A 24,057-nucleotide genomic window follows, 5' to 3' on the forward strand; every position below is an offset into this window, starting at 1 on the left:
GAGAGATGGAAATGATGATTTATTAGAGTATCTCCTGCCCCAAGACAACAAAGGCTTCTCCAGACATCCCACCAGATTGCCCCGCCAGCTCAGCCCTTCCCCAGGCAGAAAGCACTGAAGCTCTGTGCCTTTTCCTTGTCCCAAGCTGTCCCCAACCTGCTGAGCCTGCAGGTGCTCAGGATGAGCCATGACCACGGGCCAGGCTCAGGAGAAAAACCGTGGGAAGGAACACCACAGGCAGCAGCATGGGAGACCTCCTACCAGTATCTAGAAGCAGGAAAAAATGGGAAAATACAAGGTGATGGCATGGATCCAGAGAAGAGAGCTGATCTGTGAGAAGTCAAGCAGCACAGAGACAACTGTTCTCCAGACCACTGAGCAAGGAGTATATTAGGTCATCTCCCTCCCTTTTCTGTGGACAAGACACAGCACTGGAGGGTGAGCAAAGGATGCCAGTTGAACACTGGACACTGTACCAGCACCTGCCTGGGCCCAGGGTCTGGAACATGTCTTCCTCTCTTTCCCTCCTAAAGTGATGTCCATTCCTGCACAGCAAGGAAGGATGTTCATGCAGAGCAGCACAGCACAGTGGCCCCACTGGCTCAGGAGTCCAGCTTGATGAAGACCTTGGGCCTCGAGAAAATTTTGATTGCCTCTTCTATCTGGGAGAGCTTCCTCTCCAGCTCTACCCGCCTGTTCTGCATCTTGAGGGAGTCTCCACGCATTGGCAGCAGAACCAAGTCCTTTATCAGCTGCTCCTGGCCTGTAAAAAGAGAAATAAGACAACTAGTGTAAGTTGGAGAACAAATAAATCTATCCTTTTCCTGACACTATGACCCCATCCCCAGCCATGAGAATGATGGCAGCACTGGAACACGAACCTAGAATCCTTCTATACAAAGCTCAGCTGGATGAGGACCTGAAGGACCTGCTCCAGCTTTGAAGAAACAAGGATTGGACTAGAGACTTCTGAGGGTCCATTCCAACTAAAATCTTTCCAACGTTTTAGGAGTAATAGTAACCCTAACATCAGGTCCACTAGACAAGCCTGCTCCAGAGAGCCACTCCTGTAACCTGCAGGTCCCACCAAGCTGCAGGAGACTGACTGCTCTTTCCACACACACAGCTCACATCCTGCCTACACACGCCTTATTCCAGGCAACCCTTCAAGTGGCAGGAATCTGTGGCCCACGACTCTCTTCCCCACAAGCAATCCTGGCTAGGATTGCTTCTTTTTCTCAGCTGGAATCCCCATTTTTTTCCCCTCTTACTCTGCTTCAGGTTGCCGAGGGTCTCCAGCCGCTGGTCCTCCGGCATCATGGTGTGACCAGGCGGCGTGTCGGGATCTGGCAGGTTCCGCAGCCGCTCCTCCATCTGTTTGCGCCACAGCTCCTTCCTCTCCAGCAGGCTGCAAGGCAAAGGAGAGCAGGTGTTGGCACATCTGGCAGGAGGGGCAGCCCAGGGACACCAGCAGAGAGCAGGAATCATGACCTTCAAACCCTGCTATGCTCCATGTCACTGCCTGAGGACCAAAGGGATCCACACGCCCTCGCTGTGGAGGATACAGGCGGGTTTAGCCCACACGTGAGCAAACACACTCCACATGCACCAAAGGGCTGCTGGAAGAGACACACTCAGGCCAGCACATACTCCTTGGAGACAAGGGATGCTGCTGCTCGTTTCTGGCTCACCGAGTCCTCGCAAAACCGTCTGTGGGTCAGTGGCAGAATGAAGTTGGACAGAGCAGCTCATGGCCAAGGATGCACAGCCGAAGGACTGACACTGTCCCAGGACAGTGGCACCCAGGAACAGCCTTCCACTCAGAACCCCCAAATGCACAGCACTAGTTGGATGTTCCTCAGACTCCAGGTCCAAGGTAGGGTGAACACTTGTGATGCAGAACGAGCTCTCTGCCCCTCCAAAACCAGACCTTTTAATGCTGAAGCTGCGTCACGCAGAGCAAAGCTCACGAAGGGGCAGGAGCACACAGAGCACCCCCCTGTCAGCATCACTGTACAGAGGCAAGCAAGAGAGGAGGAGACAAAACTCTTGAGCCCAGTTGCACTGGCCATGTGATGTTTGTTGAGTCAGGAAGGCAAGAGGGACAGTGTTTATTCCCCAGGCCACAGTAAACGGTGCTGCTGCGCATGGTGAGTGTGCCTCTGCCCCCCTCTCTATGCAGAAGCTGGGGGATGCAGTGAAGGCTGTTACAGGGGGGTCATACATACTACTGGGGGACGTGGCCCTTCTGCTTGGTGTTGTATTCCTCCTGCTCCCGGTGCTTCTGTTCCAGCAGCTCAGCCAGTGCCTGCAGGGACTGGGAGCGGCGCAGCGGGGCCCGCTTGGCATTGCAGGCATTGTGCTTGATGAAGTCGATGCTCCTGCCCTCCACCTGGATCTGGAAGAAGAGAGAGCGAGGGATCAAGGGCCCTCTGGGCACACACACACAACCAGGAAACCACTGGGATGCATGGGTGCCAGAAATCCCTGGTATGGATGCAGTTAGCGTGCCACTCACCTTGGTTTCAGCACCCTGTGCCTCTGGAGTCTCTGTGTCTGCTCTTCTGGCTCTGACAGGCCTTGGGGAGAGCAGTCTGCAGGGCTTGATCCCAGAGCCACAGCGAGAATATGCTCTCAGGAACTTCACAGCCTCAGGATTTGGAGGTGGGGAGGTCTCCTGGGGAAGGCAAGGGAAGATCCACTATTGGAGGGAGACTGGAGCAAAGAGAAACCCATCCAACCAAATTTGGGTCTTCAACCATGAGCTCAGCCACAGGTTTCCAGCAGGCACACGGTAGCACACGCTTTCTGCCATGACTTGGCAGAAGTTCTTGGGGGAAGGCAATCAGTAGTCAGCCAGCAAAGGCCAACAAAGCAACAAATACAGCCCTGGAAACAGAACTTTGTAAAGAATTGCTAAGAGAGGAAAATCTGCAGAAACTGCAGAGGCAGTGAAGCTGAAGGCATGAAGCTGACTGCTGAGGTGCTGGCTCTCAAGTGCTGCCCTGCTCAGCACCTCAAATCTGTGGTTATATCACTCTAGACAGAAAAAAGAGTGGAGAGTGAAAGTCTGGTGGAATTGCACCTGAGGGGCATCTTTAAAGGCCGTGGTTAGCACTGGCACAAGGTGACACTACTTGATGTCTAGCAGGTGGTCTGGGACTATCTCAGAGACAATCTTTTTGCAAACAAACCCTGAAAATTGAAAGTTGACACTGTTGCGAGGGGGTGACCTTGTGATAAATGCAACCAGGGCACTGCTCTGCTCTTGGAAGAGACAGGAACTACACAGGGCAGCCCCCAGCTCTTTACAGGCACTCAAAGTCTCAGCAGCTCCCTCAGCTGAACTGCAGCCCCTCGGGGCAGATTCCTTCTTGCCTGGCCCATTTAGCTGGGCAGAGCTGCAGACTGATGGTGGGATCAGTCAGTCACATCAGTGGTTTTGGTGTAAGGAGCAGGGTATGTGATGTTCCTCAGCACTGCTCCAAAGATGATCAGTCTTGTTTCAACAGGAGCCAGAAGACCTGGATCTCTCCAGTAAGTTAATGAGAAGTGCCTTTCCTTAGCAGGGCTGGCTCGAAGTCGAGTAAGGCTGTGATTTTATGAGCATGCTAGCAGAGCACAGCACGCTCCCTGGGAGCACTGGGGCTGCCAGAGCCCTTTCCAAGGCAGCTGCTACAGTCAACAGCCTCAGGGAGAGATGAGAGAAAAGAAGCTCTGCATTAGTCCTCAAGATCTAACAGAATCAACTTAAACTCTGAGCAGCAGCAGCTTCACAGAGGATGGATATCCTTCAAAGGGAACACCTCAGCTCCAGGAGAGCCACAGCAACAGCTAAAGCTCAGTGAGTCAGCGCCAGGGCTGCCTGTCACCCCTCTGGAGGAGTCCACAGAGCACAAGGAACGCACCACGCAGAAACTGCCTGCGCAGAGACCACCCCCTCCCCCCAAAACAAAGGAAGGAATGATCTCAATCTTCCTCAGATTGTCAAACGAGCGTAGGCTCGCGTTCTGAAGCACATGTGGGTTTGCTCCCGTGTGTGGAAGGGTCACCGACATCAGAGAGGTTGGTGGCACACCAGGAAGAAGGGACAGAGCATTTGGGACCACTGGTTTTGGAATGATCTTGCCAATTTTTGCAGTTGCTGTCGATACACATCATTTTAGCGTCAAAAGTTGGCCACAGATGAAAGGGAAGCAATGCAGAGATAAGGAAGAACTTGAAGACTCCAGCTCAGCAAGGGAGTACTGGGGGAAGGCTTGTGCAGGAGCTCAGGCTCAGCTTGCACCCACCGTCTGCACAAGCTCCCTGTGTCACTGGGAGCATCCCCAGGCAGGGAATACGGCTGGGAGAGGGAACCACCTGGAACTCACCACACAGGTGTGATGAGATTTCCCTCTTCTCTGCCTCCCCTGCCAGGGGGGCTGCTTGGCCAGACAGGATGGGGATTATTATTATTGCAGCACTCACTCTCTGGACCCAGACCACATGCTCTCACTCTGCTGCCACGTCTGCCCCTTGTGCTTCAGCACCGAGATGCCCCCACACCCTGTCGGTTCTGTGACTCCCCAGTCTCCACCATCCCACTGTCCCTCATGGCTGAACCACATCCCAAGCCAGGAGAGTTCAAGAGCTCCGTAGGTACCAACCTGCAGTTTGGCCTTCACCTTTGACTCCACGTTTTCATATTTCTGGGATTTCCACAGAGCTTTCACAGGCTTGGGCTGGCTGTGCTCTTGGGCTCGCTCCTTCTCTTTGTACCTCTTCTGAATCTCCTTTATCCGCCTCACATTTTCCTTCTCGTAGTCCTTGGGCTCTTTCCCTGCACAGCAAGGGGAGACACACCTTCACCTCCCAGACACTGCCAAGGGATGCAGGCTCTTGGAGCACTGGCACCAGAGCCCACAGATCTGTCTTTAAAGGTGGTCCAACAGCCCACAGAACCAGCAAGTTCTGCCCTCTCCTGCAGACTAGACCATCTCTGCATCCCTCCCACGCTAGGTGCACACCCCTGGACTGATTCTTCTGCCAGAGGATCCCACAGTGCTCAGATGAGCATCAGCACAGGTCTGTGCACACTGCTGGTGTTCACAGCCTCCCCTGTCCTCAGTGGCCCACTTGTCCCAGTTTGGACTATGACAGCTGTGCCAGGATCCTCCCAAGAGCAAGGCCAATTCCCATCCCATGGAATCAGCATCCCATGGTGATGAAGCAGAGAGGGCTGGCTAATGGCAGCTGCAGAACTGTAAACTTGCACTGTTCCTGGTTTCAGGGTCAGCCACTGTCCCACGTTCAAGTGGACATCACTGAGGTTATGGATTGTGGATGGTTTTTTTGTTTTGAATAAAAAATGATCCTTCTTTGGTCTTCCCAAGACAGGGAAGATCTCAACTGACACAACCAGACCCTCGTCTGCATGGGCATAGCAGTTGTGGCAGTCACCAGCTGGCATCCACCATGCTGACCCTAGGCTGGGGGCAATGCCAGCACATGAAACAAACCAAATGACACCCAGGGCTCAGCCTTATCTCCTTCCTGGACCTCTGAATGTACTCTGGGTGACATCCCTGGAGAGGGAAACATCTTCCGCAAAGACGTTCTCAGTATCCACCTACACAGACACTTCCCAAATCCTGCCTGGCTTCACCAACAAGGAACTTGCCATGTTAAACATCCTCTATACATGAAGGTTTCATCTGATCCATATATATTAGTCTGACTAAAGTCCCTCTTCCAGTTCTAGACCTGGTTCAGGCTGGAGCCATGGAGGCCATAACAGATGACACCACTGCCAGGCCAAACGCAGCAGATCCAAGGAATCCACCCAATTCCCTGATGCTCCATCTCTGGCCCAAAAAGCAACTCAGGCCAGCAGTGACTCGGCTGTACTTACTCTTGACCGGCAATCCCCCGCCAAGGGAGATCCCCTCGAGCTGCAGCAAGAGGCCGAGTGTCCCCTTCCGCCCCTTCTCCAGGAAGTCCTTCCCACTGGGGCGAATGCGAGGGCTTGGCTGGGCCTGGCGGGCACTGCCCAAAGCAGAGTATGGGTTGGGAACTGGGTCCAGGGGGCCAGAGGTCAAATGCAGCTTCTGAGCATTTCCTTCCAGCCTCCCTTGAGCTACAGAGAAAGAAAAAGGAGACCCTTCTCAGGAAATGATCATCTCATAGTTTTCTTCACTCACAGCCCACAAACAATGCTGAAGACACCCTCTCCACCTCTACTTTCCCATTTTTCAACCAGCTGTACAGATCCCCTTTAGGATCACCATCCATGAGGCAGCAGAAGCACCTGCACTGGTGTAAATGGAGACTGTTGACGACATCAAAGGATAAGGACATCAAACATGCAAGCTGTCATGCCAAAGCACAAACCCACATGTCTGTAGCAAGCATCAAGGACTCACCTGAGAAGGGGCGTTTGTAATACTCTGGAAAAAGCGTAGGGTCTGGAGGAATGGGGCCAGAAATCCTGGATGGCCCCTCACACATCCTGCCACACGTTGCCCTGCCTCTGCCACGGAAACCAACCAGCACTGAGAAGAGAAATGAACAGGGCTCACTGAGCCACTGAAAAGCTACAGTAAATATAAATATAAATATAAATAATAAATATAAATGTAAATGCAAATATAAATATAAATATAAAGAGGGGAACTTCTGACCTTTGTTAGACAGCTCAACCGTATCTACAGAGATGACCTGCAAGTAGGAAACCACCCTGAACTGGACCCCATGCAGGTGAAACAAGGGGTCCAGCAGCACCATCCCTGCTGTGGGTCTAATCAGCATTTTTACCAGCACTGAACCTGGAATGTCCATGGTTGCTGCAATATCAGTACCTTCAAAACAGAAAATCCTTCCTGGCTCTGTTCTCCCATACAGAAACATTTAATGCAAACACACAAAGAGCTGAGCTGCTCTCAGATCAGCTCCCTGTGTGCCTTCAGTAAACAGGAAACACAGGGTAGCTGGCCATGATCTGACAGGTTTTGGCCTGAGATTTGCACCTTGGGCTCCCTCTAAATGGCTCCTGTGGTTCAAACACAGCCTGCCCAGAGGAAGCTGAAGCCCCTGCTCCACCAGGCTGCATCCTCCCTGAGAACACACCTGTGTTGTCACCACCCCTGAGCAGGCTGGGAATGAACCTTAAAAGGAACCAAGATAAAACACTTCACTGCAGGATCATGCAGGGGCAGATGCTGGGTTTATGGGGAAGAACCCAGCTGGTTTCTCAGGTCTTGGGGAGAACAGAGTCACCTGCTTAGAAAAAAATCTCTCTAATTTCCAAAGTATTTTTCAGTGCAGCACAGATCTGCTAGTCCCTGCCCTGGCCCACACTGATCCCTGTTCTATTTCCCCTTCCCATGATAGGAGGAGAAAAGACCCTTCCAGCAGGAAGGGGCAGGAGCTGTGCTGCTCACCAAGATCCCCTGGATAGCATTTTTGTGCCTACAAGAAACCCGAGGGACTTGCTCCCTGCTCAGAACACGAGGATGCAGGATGCCAGCCCAGCAGGCACAGGCTGCTGGTGAGCTCTCAGCAGGTGCCACAAGAGCCTCACTGCCTCATCAGAGTCACACCGTGATTTTGACAGGCGCCAGGGCAGCGTGGCTGGAGTCACTGCTGTAAGAGCTGGGGCTACAACCTGCATGCCCTGACTCCTGGGGCATCATTCAAAGGTTTCTGAGACAACCCTCCGGGAAGAACCCCTTTCAGGATCCTTGGCATGCAGGCACTGACGGGACGCAGCATCTGCAGTTTAATTTATAAACCAATAAACGATCAGTACAAGGCTGAGTGAGTCTGAGTCATACTAACTAATGCACTGCAGTCTTCCTTGGTAAATCACCCCTGTTGACATGAGACCCATTAGCAAAATGCTGTTATTCATCTCCTGGACACAGCAGCAGAGGCAATGTAAGCAGTGCTGACTACTGCACACCAGCATTGCATGTGCAGCCTGTACCCAGCTGCTCTGGGAAAGCTATTTCTGAAAAGCAGGCACAGACTCTCAGCCAGAGATAAAAGGAGGCTGGCTTGGTATTATTTAATCTCCTTGATAATGGATCCAACTAAGCCAGAACAGGCTCTCTCATTCTAGAAAAAAAAAAAAAAAAACGGGAAAAAAAAGCATTCACCATGAGATCACTCCAGAACAGCTACTGGCCTTGAAATGCACATCTGATCTTGATCTGAACTCGTGTTCCAACCCAGTAATTTACACGCAAAATGACAGGCTGAAATCAAGACCTGTAAAAGAGCAGACAATTACTGCTGGGGGTTGAAGGAGGAAAGGCAAGTTGATGGGAGGCGGGGGATGGAAGGCTCATTTTATACCTTCACATCCCAACTGCACCTTGCCCTGCTGCAGGGAATTTGCAAATGACACCCACTCCCTGATTTGCAAGTCACATCACCTCTGGATTGGGATCTTGCAAGATCAGACAACCTCTTTACAACAGTAAGCATCTTGCCCATCTAGGTACCTATAGCAAATGCCCCTATGTGGGACACTGGCCCCCAGTACCAGTCTCCCAGCCCTGGGAAGCAGCTGCCAAACCTCAGTTACCAACCACTGGTACAGAATTCCCAAGCTGCTGCTCTGCTCCTGCTGACCATGGGCCTGCTTGGGGGACACGAGTGAGAGAACCTCGTGGCTCACTTCTGCCAAGTGAGGATGTGTGGAGCTCCTCTGCTGCCACTCCTGCCTGCTTGGTCTGCAGCACCAACAGTCCTGTACTGAGCCAATTCCACCCACTACTCCTCTATCAAACAAGTAATTTCTTTTGCTGGGTTCGTTCTCTACCTGTGTAACCTCCTATCCAAAAGCAGTCTGGCTTTTCCCTGCACATGAGGATCAGAGAAGCACTGGATCAAGCACCAGGGAAACACAGCAGAAGCATGTGCTTGTGAGCACAGAGGAGAAGTAAGAGGGAACAGGGTCAGCCCTCAGGGACTGACCTGATCACTGTCTGCACCCAGGACAGCATCTTCTATTATCACCATGTTAGAAACCTAAACTTCAACAATACAGTACCTGACCTACTCCCACCAGAAAAACACCATTTAGTGCACTCACAGGCTGTGAGATGCAGGCAGATTCTGCAAAACAGGCTGGTTAAGTCCAGGTACACAGATACATGTGTGCAGCTCCTCTCTGTTCTTACCCCCTGCCAGCCTGTACACTCACAGAGAAGCAGCCACAGGGCTGCCCCAGCCCTGTTCCCTGCCCTGCACAGGAGGCACAGAGTAACCCAACAACTTTAGCATTGCTCACTCACCCTGGCTGAGCCTGGAGGGCTGCTCACTTCTCCCCCAGGACCACAGTTTAATGCTGGCCTAGGAGTCAAGCAATGCAGGCTCCAGCTCTCTCTCTCCCAGAGCGTCCCTGTAAGTTTAGTAACCATTAACTCGACTCTTTGTGCCCTTTGCTGCAGCTGAGCAAGCAGTAAAAATGCTACTTATCCCCTTGGCAAACTGAGACCTTTCAGAGCCTGTAAGAACCACAGCTTCCTTTTGTTGCTTGTTTTTGGCATCAAAGTAAACTACAAAACATGGGAACAGACAAGGCTTGGGCAGATGTATTTCACACCCTTGGACCCACTGCATCTGACTTTGAAGCATTCCCTCTTCTTCACAGAAGACATTTTCGCTGTTCCTGTGTCCCTGGCCAGGAAGCTGCTACCACACACAGAGCTGACACCAGCCCAGCTTCTTGCCTTCACGAGCCAATCTCTGCAAAAAGCATGGGAAAAATCATCCCACGGCTGCGATAAGCTGTGATAAGCAGAACAAGTCATCTGCAGCAAATCAAAGGGCTAATCTCCGTGCAGCTGGTCTTGCATGCTTGATTCCTTCCTCAACAGTTTTAGCTGAAATGGAAAGTCACATCAGGATAACTTCCACGCCTGAGGGCTGCACCAAAACAGGGCAGAACCTGGATCTGCAACCATTCCTCCTGCAGAATCAGGGGTCAGGAAACGAGGTCCATGTGCTGTGGACCTACCCAAGTGGTGTCAGTCCCTGCCTAAGCTTGCTGACTGCAATGAGAGAAGTTAATATTCTCCTTTTAATACTATTCCCCATGCTGTTTCCCCCAGGTCTCACCAGCTCTTCCCCACCTGCCAGTCTCAAAGACCCATATTCTCTTTTGTCTCTCTGAAAACAGAGGGGCAGGTACAGCCGAGTGCGACACCGGCGTTTGCATGCTGAACATGTTTCCTGGGAGCTGGCGAGGTATCCACCGACAGCACTTTAGGAACAAAGCCAGCCTGGACAGTCTGCCCAGGGAGTCAGACGTGTGAACTGCAGCATCTGGAGCAGGAGGTGAACGAGGGACGGTGGGAGGCGGGCAGAGACTGATGTGGGTATCGCAGGGCTGCAGCCCAGTCCTCTCCCCGAGGAGCGAGGGCAGATGACGACACCGCGGCCCCACCTCGACGCGTGGGATTCCTCCCCGACGCGGGGACGAGCCCCGCGCTGCGATTACAGGACCCGACGTGCAGCAGCGGGTCGGGCGAGGGTGCCGCAGCCCAGACCCCTCCGGCCGGGCCGGCTCGGGACCAGCATCAACCCGTGCCGAGAGCCGGGACCCGCTGAGCAACACGGGACACCCCTGGGGACCCTTCCTGGCCCCCGGGGAGAGGGGCCGGGGGCGCTGCCAGCAGCGCAGCCCCGGGGTGCCGAGGGCGGCCGGGGCTTTCCCCGCCTCTCCCCGCGGGCGCTGCCCCTGCCCCAGCTCCGGCTCCAGCTCCGGCTCCAGCCCTCTCCGGCCTCCGCCGCTCCCGAGCCCCGGCGGGCGGCCCCGGGAGCGCCCTGAGCGTCCCCCCTTCCCCCCACCCCGAGAGGACTCACCGAGGGAGGCCGCGGAGAAGCGCTCCCGGCCGGGCCGGGCTGGGCTGGGCTGGGCCCGCCGGCACCGAGGGCCCGGCCCGGCCCCGCCGCTCCCCGGCAACGGCCGCTTCCGCCGGGATGGGCGGGCCCGGCCCCGCTGCCGCTGCCCCGGCCCCGCTGCCGCTGCGCCCGGTCGGCCCCGGGACACGGCAGGGGCCGGGCAGGGCACTGATCCCCCGAGCCGGCCCCGGGCTCTAATGCACAACAGCCGCGTTGGACAAACAGGGATGGCACCGGGAAATCCGGGATTCACGGCCGGGATTCGCCTCATCCAAAGGAGCGCTCCCGTGGCCACCATCCCGCTCCGCCCGTGCAGGGCAGCTGGAGGATGGAGCCAGCCCACGAGAAGCCCCTTTCAGCCCTCCGCACAATTCTGCGGTCCTGTCTCTCGCTCACCCAGGAGTCTTGGCACCGCGTTTCCTTCACTGGGATCATCCGGAGATGTTTTGTCTTCCTTCTTCTCCTATAGGAACTGTAATTAAGATTTTTTTTGCCCAATGCAAACATACTGACAAAGGCACAGAGGAAGGTTCTCAGTTCAAGGAAGGCAACTTCATAACAGACCCAAAACTGGCATGAAATCAGCCAGAGCTGTGCTATCCGAATGAAGGTGGTGACTTCCAGGTGAGCTTGGGAGACATTATCTCACCCATTTTACATAGCACACAGACACCACAGACACTAGATGCTCAGACCTATGGCAGGAACACCAGACCTCTACCCCTAAAGGAAGGTTGGCAGAGATGCAGCTTTTGCTGCCCCACCTGCTACAGCTGGGAACAGTGAATAGAATCATAGAAACAAACCATCACAGAATATCCTGTGTTGGAAGGGACCCACAAGGATCATCGAGTACAACTCTGGGCCTGCACAGGACATCGCAAGAATCCCATGTGCCTCACAGAGCCTTGTCCAAATGCTTCTTGAACTCTGTCAGTCTTGGTGCTGTGACCACTTCCCTGGGCAGCCTGTTACACTGCTCAACCGCCCTCTGGCTGAAAAACCTTTTCCTAATATCCAACCTAACCCTTCACTCTTTTCTCCCAGCTCACAGCAGGGGTGAGATTGCACAGAGCACAGGAGCAGCCAAGCTCCTACACTTTAAAACAGCACATCAGTAGACCTGTTTCTGTCAGAGTTTTACTGTGTGGAGAGTAAATACCCAAGGGTAAATACCTGATTTACACACTGAGCAAAGACAGCAGTCCCATCAGTACTGCAAGGATTTTGCTTCTTACTTGGGGTCTTCCAGCAACTTACTACAATAAGTCAGGCAGAATAAAGATCCTGTTTTTTTAACAGAAATTGATGTGGTTAGTCGAAGACGGGCAAGAGGATCTCCAAAACCAGCTACTCAAGAGCTGTGGTTTGAGGGAAACAGCAAGGAGGTGGGAAATTAATTTTCTGATGGGACTTACTTTCCCTTGGTGATAGATGGATGACACTTGCTAGGACAGCACAGAGCTGTATTGCCAGATATCACACAGCTGCTTCTACACCCAAGTGACCCAACTGGCAGCAAAAGAGCACAGAAATAAGGAAGGACTCACCAGGTACTGGGTCCCAGCTGTAAGTCTCCTGTTCACTTTTATTAGGATGGCTTTGGCTTGACCAAATCAAACACGAGCACACAGCTGCATAAAGAATGTCCTCAACAAACACAACTTTTTATTTCTGTAGAAAACACGATACTTTTCAGGAAGGTCCAGCTTATCAAACAGCAGCGTGCATGTTAATATCCATAAATACACAGGGTTACAATTTAGTGGGAAAACATTTTTTTTAAAAAAGCTTTCAAGTACACAAAATAAACATAGTTAAAATTGGACTATCCTTTCCACATACCTGCCTCAGAGAGAAACATCTCCCAAAAGGAATGAACTTCCAGCCATCATCTGCCAACAAACCTCTCCACTGGACACAAGCTGCAGGAGGACATGAAGATGGGCAGGACCAGAGGGTTAATAGCCAGTGTTTGAGATCAGGAGCAGATTTACCCATGGCAGTTCAGTCCCTGTTCTCTCAGCTATCAGGATGGGTGTAGTGTGACAGTTATCCAGACAGCACGTTAAGAGAGCTGCAAGAGGTAGGAAACACCTCCTTCCTTCCACCTTCAGGTCCCAGGAAGGTTAATGCTGTACAACTTCATTACCCACGACACCATGGCAACCCCGTGACCCTGGGAGGCATTTATTAATAGTCACAGAAATGAGAACGTGGCCCCACAGGCATGGCACCAGTGCTGCCAGGCAGTAAACACAACTGACAGACACACAGCTTATGGAAAAAAAGCTGCTGGATGCAGGCAGCCTCTTGAGTAGAAGGAATAACGTCTACAGATATGGAAGAATAGCACAATGTATCACAGACTTCCTGAAGATTTTCCTGCCAAAACAGCAACAACAGAGAATTATACTATCATTTAAATAAAACACCAGTTTAAATGAATTTGAAAGACATTTGCCACGTGCAGGAAGCCAAAAGGCTGATCCTTATGTTACCAGTTCTAATCCATTCCTTCTACTTTTTGTCCTACAGGAGTTTAGAGACCTCTTACATCACTAAACTCTTTTATAAAATTTTACAAACTGAGGATTAAAATGTAAATCAGTCTCCGAGAGAAGAAAAAGGCATCTGAACAACAGATACTCCCTGATCTTGCTCCACGTGCTCTCATGGTTAAATCAGACCTGTGCAACAGGGGTTGTGTCCCATTTCCAAGCTGTGCAATGGCAGGGATCCCATGATTCACTTCAGCTACTGCAAGTGCAAAGGGCAATTCAAGTTTTCCTACCAGTCTCCAAGACAAAAATTAAATGTTTGCTAAAAACAGAAACATTTAAAACTCTTTAAACAATTTAAACCAGAACAGTTCCTATCAGAACATTATTTTACACGTTTAAAAAAAACCAAGAAACTCAGGCTATTAAATAAGAATATACATATCTTAAAAACAGAGGTTTTTTTTTTACATTACAGCCAGAAGTGTTAATTGTCCTATTTTCCAAGGCAGGAATATTCATAAGTTATTTCTTTGAAGTGCCTCACAGAGGTTTTGGTTGGCATCTGGTTCCTCGGTCATCACCTCCACAGCCTCCCACTCGCCCGACCTACTCGATTTCTTGATGGCCTCCACCACACTTTGCATGTACAGACCATCTTCAAAAGAGGCTGCCATAGAGACAGGTTTGTGGTCCCACGTCCGACGGTCTTCCTGGTCTTGGAAAGACTGCCGCAGGGCTTGCACCATGTACACCATTCCCTTTAGGTAAAGCAGCGGGATGTCTTTAAAGCCCTTGTCCAAAAGGCCCTTGTTGACACTCAGCGAGTCTGTAAACAGTAGTTCTTCTTGGAGCGCGGTGTTTTTTTGCCCATACAAGTCTGTCCCACGAGCTATGAGGCGCCCGGCGGACCCAACAATCATGACCTCGTGGATGAACGACCCGGGCATGTTGAAGTTGAGGGTCACAGTGCAGCAGACCCCCTCGCTCATCAGCATCTGGAAGACGCAGAAGTCGTCGCTGGTGACGTGGCGGATCCCGCTGATGGCCGTGTTCTGCTTCACAAAAGTCTTGAGCAGACCGTGCACCTTCTCGGCTCTCCTGCTGATGAGGTGAGTCAGGAGGTCGATAATGTAGGTGCCCATGGTATGCAGCCCCCCCCCTCCCATCAGCTCATCACAGATCCAGTTGTACTTGTGGCTGAGCAGGCTGCCCCCGTACACCCGCACGTCGCAGATGATCACGTTGCCCACGTAGTGCTCCTCTATCAGCTGCTTCATCTTCACGAAGGCGGGCAAGAAACGCAGGACGTTGCCAACGATGCTCATCAGCTTGGGGTAATACCTGGCAGCCGTGACCATCCTGAAGGCATCCACGGAGGTAGCAGCTTTCTCACAGAGCACGTTCTTCCCTATTCCTGCAGCACAAATGGAAAAAAGAAAAGTACATATTTAGCACATGTGAGCGAAACACGCTCAGCTGCCCAAAGGCTGTCAAGGAGTTTTTAAGAGTCAGGCTTTCCTGTTGTAATTTCAAAGGCAGAGATCTGGGAACTAAAATGGGAATGCCAAGTGCAGCAAGACTCAGTGATGATTCCCAGATGCTCCAGTTGCAGAGATGAAAAAGTCCCACAGAGGGAGGCTCCAAAAAAACCAGAGGATTTTTACATCATGAAAGATAAATGTCCAAATGGCACCACATGGCATTAAAACAAGACACACTTTGTGTGGTGTAGTTATAAAATTATTTGAATACCTGTACAGCCAGAGGGGGGAAAAAAAATCATGTACCCTACAGGGAAGGGGTGAGGGAAGGGGAGATTTGATTTTCATTTTTTATTTCACCATCGCTATGAATATATTATTTTAAATAGATTCATATATATATATATATCTACTTTGTATTAAAGTGTATATATAGATATTACATATATCAAAGATATTCTTTATAAATATTCTGTGTGCAGAACACAAGAATTAGAAATAATGTTTAGGTAAGTGGACTGTTTTAAAAGCATTTCCAATTAGAAAGCAAAACATTTTGGTCTGCACATGCAGCCTACTCATACAATCAGACAAAAAGTAACTGAGTTACACAGACAAGAGCTGCCCTCCCAGGCTGACCCACTGTGGTTTTATTGCTAGTGATGCACTTTGCATTGTGCTCAGCCTGAATCGATGAGGGCAGTCGATAATTCAATTTTTTTAACTTTAAAGCAGAAATAAAGTAATACAAAAGAGCATCACAGTACAAGCTTTAACCAATTCCTACATTTGGAGCTCTGCTGGTATTCCCTTTCTCATGACAGGGCTTTACTTTTCCTGGTTTTTTTTCCTGTTCTATATCTGTTCTGATAAAATACTTACCTAGACTTTTTTCAATGTAACAACCAAGGTTATACCTAGAAGTCTCCAGACATTTCCTGGTGATGTCAGACCTGAAGGTCAATCACATCACACCACAATTTGTGCCCAGGAATTGCAGGAATCACCGCACACAGTGGTGTGAAAGCTCCTCCTTACCCAGGAGCAGACTGTGCTCCCTGCTCAGAACAGCTTTTAATAGACTCCCAATGAGAAGATACCGGCACAGGCGCTTAAATCGGTCTCTCACACGCGAGGGGAAGGCAGATCCCACAGCGCTCTCGGTGCTCCACCTCCCGGCTGTGCCCAGCCAGCCTTTCAGGAACCCTCCGGGCCAGGGGCCAGCGCGCTCCCCTGACACACCGTGCCCAGCCCAGCCAGGGGTCAGCTACAGCTACAGGAGACTCAGAACTCCATTTCTAATAGACACAAGCAAAATCCAGTCAGAAAATAAAAAGTCTACAAGTCAGAAAACCCCTAAATCAACGTGAGTCAACAGCAGCTTTAATGAACAAAGTGTAAGGTCAAACTCCCAGTGGACACTCTGACTCCCCCACTGGTAACCCCCCATTTCAGGGACCATTTCTGACTCCCCTGTCCCCAGTCCTGCTGCTGAGGTGAGGCACAACACTCTGTTCAGTATTTTGCAGGGACAGCTGAAGCACTTGGAGAAGCATCTGGAGCTGCTTCAGTCCCTGGTTTATCTGCCTTCTTGTTTACATGGCACTTGTCTCTAGCCAGGTTACAGTAAAATACAAGCAAACAGAGAAAGCAACAAGATGTTCAGAGCACCCTGAGCAGATCCACAGTCCTCAAAGCTTGCAGAAATAACACACGGGGTACAGCTCTGCAGCCAGTGCTTGCTCTGCCAGCACCACTCTCCCCCTTGCACAGCCCTGGGTCCCTGCAGTGGGGGATGGAGAGCAGGGAGAGACCCCCCTCTGTGCTGCCTGGGGACAGCCCTGTCACACTGAGTGGTTCATCAGGTCGGGCTGTCCTTGCTCTGCTGCCCGGCCTCACCCTCGCTCAGTGCTGTGCTCGTTGTGCCAGCGCAGACCGAGCCACTTCAGGAGCTAAAACTGGCTGATGCCCTTTTTTGGGAGGGCAGTCAGTGCACCCACAGCTCAGCACTGCCCACTGCATTGCCAGAGTGCCAGGACAAGAGACCTGGGTACACCATAACAGCTCTGGGATAATCCTGCAGCTGCCATCAGTGGGACATCCCTCCTGCTGTCCCCAAGCTCACAGAGATGGCTATGCAGCAAGGACAAGGGCTGAGTTGAAGATGGCTACAAGGTTCCTTACCTACACAATGGCCATGCCTTTTGTTTTCCAAGGCAGAGCAACTTACATCCCTCAGCCTGTTACTACTGTTTTGGTAATGAATAACCTGAACTTCGTACCATATTGTCTTCTTAAACCACAGCTGCAAAATTTTCTGTTGAGGCCCTCACCAGCCAGGAGACCTGAGAGCCACCACACGGTTCTGGTGCTCCTCAGAGCCCTCTGTGAGCCAGGTAAGATCACCAACTAGGCCCAGTTTGGTAAAGGAAGCTTTCTCTTTCCAAGCAGGAAGGTTAAATCAGCTCACAGGTGGGTCTAAGCCCACAGAAAGGGCTGCAAGTCCTGGAAGGAAGGAGGTGGAGCTGTGGAATTGTGTTTCCTCACCTCACAGGCAGCAAGCAAGGAGAGAAGCTCATCACAGGCTGCCCTGATGAAATGCCTCAGGGTCTGCTCTGTGCACCCCTTGGAGCAAACCCCATCTGCAGGGAGCACATCAGCTTCTGCAGACCAGCACTCCACTGAAGTTCTCCTGTTTATGGCTATTCAACTGGCTGTTACAGCAAGAGGCAGGGAAAAAAAGAGAGTAAAAGGTCACCATTGCCAGGATTCCTCAAACAAACCATCTACTCCCCTCCATTTGTTGGCTGGGCTCTCTACATGCAGCAGCATCAGCTTTAGCATCCTGAAGAAATTTTACTCTGAGGACTTGTCATGTTCTGCCTGAACTTCATTTCACAGGACAAATACCCCATATTTTACACTCCACTCCAGCCAGTAATTCCACTCTGTGCTCACCTCCTGCAATGGTAGGTACATTTAACTGTGGGACCTGAACCACAACACAGACATTTTGTGAAATTAATTTAGTTCCTCTGAGATCAAAAGAAGCACAAATTTAGGAGAGCTTCTTGCTTTGCCTGTTGTGGAGATAAACCATAAGATTACACTGATTTAAATGTGAACTACTATCCTCTGGGCTTTGATCTGTTCTGTCTGGTTCATGAACTCAAACCAGTGTCACTGCTTTGTCCCCATCATGCCAAAGTTGTACCTAGGCTTGCTCATGGATATCTGACAGTAAGAAACTTATGCAAGCCAACTGCACAGCCTAGAAAAACTGGGTCTCTTTCTCCTTTCTGCCAGGAACAAAAATGGAAGCACATTCTAAATTTAAAAAAAAAAAAAAAAAAGGTATAAAATTGTACACAAATAAGTAATAAAAATGTCAGCACTTTAAAACAAACCTCAACAAAACAAAACAAATCACAACACACAAGACCATTATCACTCTACCACATCTAGTCTTTCCTAAAGCCCAGTCTCTTGGCTAGTAAACACTGATCTGTAATACACAATTCACAGCCAATAATTCTCTAATTATAACCATCACTGTATCAATCTCAGCTTCCAGAGAAAATGTACTTGCCATCTTTGGCCCTACCCTAGTTCTGTGTTCCTTCAGAACACACAGTGACATCAAACCACCCAACACTGGCTTGGAATAAGTCATGACATACTTGGCAGCAGATCTACAAATACCACCACGAGGAACCTGGAAAGCTGAAAGACAAAGTCAGCATCACACTGGGTCTGAGCTGCCTGCATCAGTTTGCAGATCAGAACATCTCAGGACAGATGAAGTGAAGAGTAAGTTACCCTTTATTTCTAAATCCATCCACTTCCCCAGCTTTTTCAGCTTTCCACTTCCTAAAATTGCAGTCAAGCACACATACTACCTCTGCACTTCTGCACCAGCTCTACCTCCCTTTCCTCTTCTGGATAATGCCATTTTACAGGCTGCCAGCCTTCAAAGAAGGAATCTCAACCCCTTTTAGTCAATAATTCACCAGAGAAGATTCAATCCTCTCCTTTTAGCCCACTTGATCATCAAGAGCCACAAGACCTAGTGAAATGCTATTACCTAACAAATGCTTAAAAGAAATTCTAGCATATCTGAAGAGATAAATTCTAACTTGCAGTTCAAATATTCAAAAATCAGAATACCTTAAATTCAAAGGTCAGTACTTTAACGAGGTAAACAAACAAATCTAACAATATAAAAAACAAACAAGGGGAAAAAAAAGCCTGAAATCTCTCTCTGCATATCTAAGTGGCATTGCAAATGTTTGTGCAGGGAGTTGCTTACTTCCAAAAGAAATTACTGTAGAGCAAAGAGGCTAAGAACAACAAACCAGCCTGCCTCATATGGTCTGAGAGATTACCCACCCTAAAATTAACCCATGTGGATCTCTTGTAAACACAGTAAAAATATCACCCTTGTTATTTTCAGAATTACATGCAAACTGACACCCACGCTGTGCTACAGGAGAGGACATTAACACTACAAAGTCACACTGGAGAATTAAGAAATGTCAGGGTGCCTGGGCAGTTGGCTCCCCCCTCCCTGCCCAACCAGTCTGGGATGTCATCCCTTCTCTCCCAGATGCCTTCACCCAGCCCATCTTCCTGCATTCCTCCTGCTGTCCCCAACATCTGCCCTCCTGTGTCAGGTGGAAGGATTCCTCCACCTGGGACCACAACAGTCTGCCGTGGACATGGATGTCCCAGCTGAGCTCCAGGTGGTGGCCAGGGTCACAGCTGGAAACAGCAAATCTCTTTGATCCTAACTCACAAGATTCTGTGCATGCAAACATTTTTTTCAAAGTCTTTCAGCTTCCAAGTTTGGTTTTATTTGTGGGGAAAACAGAAAGGAGAACTGAACAACCCTCCCATCCCAGGCAATTCTTGGTTTTCTAGTGCAGAACATGGGAAAATTAGAAATTAATTAAACAACTTAAGTTGTTTTGTTTTGGGGTGGGTTTTTTTTGATTACTTTGTTGTTTCTTTTTACGAGCGTGAAAACATTTTACCTTCTCATTATTATCTCTGATACAGCTGATTTTTATTAAAAACTCCCTAGTGTAAGTTCAGCCTGAAGAAGACATGAGATATTTCAGCCCAATTGGTTCAAGCAGAGCTATAAGCAATTATAAACAGGATTTTAAAAAAAACTAGGTAACCTTTGTCACAGACAGCGCTACCAATTCCACACAACACCTCTAGCACTGCATGTGCCCGTTGGTGCAACCAGAATTGTGCTGGGGTAACACCTTCAAATTTCAACCTGCCAGCGAGCTACGGGTTTTTGGTCCAACTCCAAAGATAAAAAGGTACCTAGAGCCTTCACAGCAATCTGCCGAGTCAGTGGGGGGGGGATATTGATGCAAACCAAATCTACGTCCTGGTGCAGCAACACATCGTCCGTCCGGCTCGTGTAGAAGGAGATGTTCATTTCCTCTGCCAGCTGCTTGGCCTCCTCTTCAGTCTTCCCCCACAGCGCCTCAATGGAGAAGCCTTCTGCCCTCAGCAAGGGTACCAGGACCCGGGCGGCGCTGCCAGTTCCAAACACACCCACTCCGGGGAGCATTTTCATCCTTCATTCATTCAACCATCAGGGGCTACACGCAGGCCTTCGGTAGAATGTTCGGCTCCTCAGCTTGCTGCCCATCCGCAGTTCCTAAAATGTGAAAAGTTTTTAAGTCACTCAACAAAAGGCACATATTGGTACCAAGCACATCTAGCCCGAATGCCACCTCCTGTCCTTTGTACAGCATTCCAACAGCCTAAGAAAAACCCAAACTCCCAAAACCTGCAATCCGTAGAGACAACAGCATTAAGGGACAAGTCTAAAATGCTACTGTAGAAAAACCGTAAGAAAGCAGCTTGACAGAGTCTGAGCATCTCCTCAGCTTCAAAACTCAGCACACAGACAGACAGTAGCACACAGGACAAACCAGAGACAGCGAGGCACAAACTGGGAGCAACAGGAAGCACTGGGGGAACAGGACACATAGTCTATCGCACCGGCAGCAAAAGCAGAGCTGTTTTAGTTGTGATGATGTAAGTCCCTAAATGAGATAAAGGTTTGTGAGATGAGGTAATATCTTTTATTAGAGCGATTGAGATAGCTGGAAATAATAGGCTTGCTTTGGGGCACATAAATCTTTCTTCCAAATTAAATGCACAAGCTGAAAACAACTACTTGGACCTTAACAATTTTATGGCAAATTGTTAAGTCGCTGCAGAGAACATCTAGGAAATATGTCCTGTGGGGAAAGCCTGGATTCACTGTGCTTGTTTTGCCTGGGGAGGAGAATGCTACAAGGAGAGACACTGTCAGTGTTTAAATACACAGCAAACTGCTTTCCAGAAAGGAAAAGGGCGCTCCTCTGTGTCCACTGTGGGTAGTTAAAAGCTCTACTTAACTTGGGACCATGCTATTTAATCTCCAGGAATGCAGGGTTTGAACAGAATTATGATATTCCCTACACATTTGGTTAAGTCACACTCCTTTTGTTCTTTTAAGTATTTCCTGGTAAATTAATTCCTTTGATCCCTACTTGCCGGTCTGTCTTACACAGCTTCTGGTCACAACTGCCCCAACTGCCTTTATAGCACCAACTTCAAGGACAGATGTCAGAAGTCTCCTCAATCTGTGACGCCAAAGAAACCTACAATCCAGCTTTTGTTCCGTGCCTTTCTGAATTCTCATCTACTACACCCACTCTTGACCTTTTTTGAATTTTTTTTTTCAGAAAGAAAAACATGACGAATTCAGTTTTCGTTAGAAGCTCACAATGAAAAAGCAAAGACCACGTTTAAAAAGAGAACTGGTACCAGCACCAGATCAACACCTTTGGAAAAGATCCCCACAAGCAGCCAGAATCACGAGCTGTTTCAGAAAGAGAGGGTTACTCACCTCCCCGTTCTAAGATACTCTCATTAAGTCACAGCACGTGAAAGCAAATCCTGACACAGCCCTGGGCAGAACCAGCACACAAATCAAACTGCTCACAGGGCAAGGGCTTTGTTTGCAATCAGCATCTTGTTAGTCTGGGGGTGCCCACACTGCCCAGCATCTGTTATATAAATGCAACTGCAACTCTGAGTTAATTTCTAGGTATTGTTGTAGTATAGACATGAAACTAGGTAACAGAAACAGCAGCACTTGAGAGTATTTATTCTGAAAAATGCACAAATGTTTACAGATGCCATAAAATGGCTTATAAAATATTTACTTAATTAATTCAGTATGTTTTTCCTTATTCTGTGTGATGCAGTGTTTGCAGCGATCCTGTTGTTGTCACTCTTTATAAAGATGAATGGAGTTCATTGGAATAAACTCCTTTTTATACAACATTTAGCAGAACACTCAAATATGCTACCAACCAAGATCAAAAGGATCTTGAAAATATTTACTATTCTACATAAAAGGGTGAGATCCTGGGATACTGGCAAGGAGGATGGCTTGCACCCAGGCTTGTTTTATATAAATGACACAAATAAAAATGAAATCTTACAACTGGGTGGACAGCAAGTGTAACTTTTGAAGTCCCCACACATCTATATTTGGCAGTTTATGGGCTGGAAGAACTAAAAATGCTTACAGTAGAAAGAGCATCCTCTCCTTTTTGAAGAGACACAAAGCAAGGTGGAAGAGAGACCAAGAGAGTGTGTGCCTGCTTGCACCACATTGCACAGATGTGCTCAGCAATGTCACACTTACACAACATGACAACACTTTAGAAAAGGCTGATTTCTTTGAAAATGCTCTAAGAGCACAGCACGTGCAGCAGGAGACTCCTGCTACTCAGATAAGCTGATTTCAGTAACAGTCACTCATTTTAAGTGTTATTTTTTCCTGTGTTCTATCCAACTGCCCCTTTAAAAAAAATCTCAGGTGGAATTCATTATAAACTCACTTATTCCCCAAACGTGATGTGCTTCTGTGCTGGTACCACTAAGAGCTATTGGCACAAACACACAAAAGCTGCTGATTTACTGCCATGGACCAACTCCTGATGCTACAAGAACTGCACTGTACCACCACAGAAGTTCCCAGAGCACCATCCTCTGGAGCTCGACATGCACGTCTGGTATTCCCCTCTGAGTGGGGGGAAGCAGAACTGGGAGTAATTCAGAGGAGATCAAAAGCATCAAGATCTTCTCATAAGGAAGACCTAAGAAAGAAAAGATTCCTCAGTTTGGAAGAGATGCCACAGGTAATAAAGTCACCAGTGGCTTTGGATGGAGAAAACCTGAATTTTCACTGTCCATCACCATACAAGAGCACACCAAATAGAGCTCAGAGAAGGCAGGAACAAAACAATCTGAAGGAGGTAGTTTCTTGCAGCAGACTCTGGTAAGCTGTGAAGAGCCCTGGCCATGCAACAGGGGCACTGTTTCCATCCAGCTGGTCATTGCTGTTGAGTTTGCAAAGAAAATAAAGATTGTAACAGCAGCTGTACAACTAATAAGGTTGCTACTGGTTGTGACATCCTCACAGATCTTAAGGAGGCAGGAGAATCTCTGACAGGTTTTCACACAGGTTTTCACTCTGAAGCAGGGCTCTCACACCTGTGATGTTACTGCACTGCAGAGACCTCCTGTGAACAGAGGTGCTGCCTCAGAGCTGTCAGTTCTGCACAGAGAACAGCAAAGGTGACAGAAATGCTGGTAGAAACTGAGGGCATCACTCTGTAAGCCAGTGAGGTCTCTGCAGGAATAGAGCTGGGAGAACTTCCCTGGACCACTCTGAGAAGCTGGAGGTCACCTCCATGGCGTGGAGTCATTTTTTCCTGTCAAAATGTTCCTCCAGCCTTCCGGCACAAACATACCTGAGGCTCTGCATTAAACGGTTCATGTGCTGATGTCAGAGACCGCCGTGCTTTCGATACTAAACGTGCTTCTAATGCAGTGCCAGCGGGTTGTGTGATGCCCCACGAGCCCACAGCCCCACGCAGCTCCCGCCACAGCTCGAGACAAGCCCGGCAGAGCGCCCCGTCCTTCCTGGCCTGGATGTGCAGCAGGAAAGGCCTCGTTCCTGGCACACCACTTTCCGTAGGGACCGCCTCAGCTCAAAGGTGGCAGTGGGGACCATGCCAGAGACAGCAGCAGCTGGAAAATCCTGGACACCAAACCGGCCGTCACACGAGGCTCCTGGCAGGGCCGTGGCA

At 49.5% G+C, this 24,057-nt stretch overlaps 3 protein-coding genes across 12 annotated transcripts in view; 1 reads left to right on the plus strand and 2 right to left on the minus strand.

Annotated features, from left to right (window-relative positions):
• Window positions 1-12,821, minus strand: ENKD1 (enkurin domain containing 1). Of its 7 annotated transcripts, none has more exons than XM_032701283.1 (10): window positions 10,855-10,942; window positions 8,139-8,250; window positions 6,663-6,699; window positions 6,405-6,533; window positions 5,894-6,118; window positions 4,650-4,822; window positions 2,519-2,677; window positions 2,229-2,398; window positions 1,272-1,408; window positions 1-763 (listed from the first exon to the last, which is right to left on the minus strand). In XM_032701283.1, the coding sequence occupies exons 2-10, from the start codon at window positions 8,139-8,141 to the stop codon at window positions 603-605; spliced, it is 1,194 nt and encodes a 397-aa protein (XP_032557174.1). In that variant the 5' UTR covers window positions 8,142-8,250; window positions 10,855-10,942; the 3' UTR covers window positions 1-602. The 7 variants fall into 7 exon arrangements, with proteins under 7 accessions (XP_032557174.1, XP_032557175.1, XP_032557177.1 ...); XM_032701284.1 differs by lacking the exon at window positions 10,855-10,942 and adding an exon at window positions 10,122-10,396; XM_032701286.1 differs by lacking the exon at window positions 6,663-6,699 and having other exon boundaries at window positions 10,855-10,958.
• GFOD2 (glucose-fructose oxidoreductase domain containing 2) overlaps window positions 12,462-24,057 on the minus strand; it is an 11,989-nt gene continuing 393 nt past the window's right edge. The window contains exons 1-3 of one of the 4 annotated variants that reach the window (XM_032701289.1): window positions 23,177-23,304; window positions 20,216-20,558; window positions 12,462-14,811 (exon numbers count right to left, since the gene is read on the minus strand). In XM_032701289.1, coding sequence (XP_032557180.1) covers window positions 13,913-14,811; window positions 20,216-20,474 — 1,158 coding nt within the window. In that variant the 5' untranslated portion in view covers window positions 20,475-20,558; window positions 23,177-23,304 and the 3' untranslated portion in view covers window positions 12,462-13,912. Of the gene's footprint in view, window positions 14,812-15,916; window positions 16,086-20,215; window positions 20,559-20,835; window positions 20,994-23,176; window positions 23,305-24,057 lie in introns of those variants that run through there. The other 3 variants (XM_032701291.1, XM_032701290.1, XM_032701292.1) reach the window with 3 other exon arrangements.
• LOC116793443 overlaps window positions 19,610-24,057 on the plus strand; it is a 10,729-nt gene continuing 6,281 nt past the window's right edge. Inside the window, exon 1 of the mRNA XM_032701303.1 lies at window positions 19,610-19,620. The gene's annotated coding sequence lies outside the window, so the exon portion shown is untranslated. The remainder of the gene's footprint in view (window positions 19,621-24,057) is intronic.

The sequence above is a fragment of the Chiroxiphia lanceolata genome, chromosome 13 (genome assembly GCF_009829145.1).
Source record: "Chiroxiphia lanceolata isolate bChiLan1 chromosome 13, bChiLan1.pri, whole genome shotgun sequence".
Taxonomy (NCBI): Eukaryota; Metazoa; Chordata; class Aves; order Passeriformes; family Pipridae; genus Chiroxiphia; species Chiroxiphia lanceolata.

Excerpts from the sequence above, each read along its gene's own strand:
- ENKD1 (XM_032701281.1), bottom strand. The coding sequence starts at position 6,888 with ATGTTTCTGTATGGGAGAACAGAGCCAGGAAGGATTTTCTGTTTTGAA. Across the intron at positions 6,534-6,662 it reads GGTTGAGCTGTCTAACAAAG|TGCTGGTTGGTTTCCGTGGC; the intron begins GTCAGAAGTTCC and ends TTCTCTTCTCAG. Across the intron at positions 1,409-2,228 it reads AAGGGCCACGTCCCCCAGTA|CCTGCTGGAGAGGAAGGAGC; the intron begins GTATGTATGACC and ends TTTGCCTTGCAG.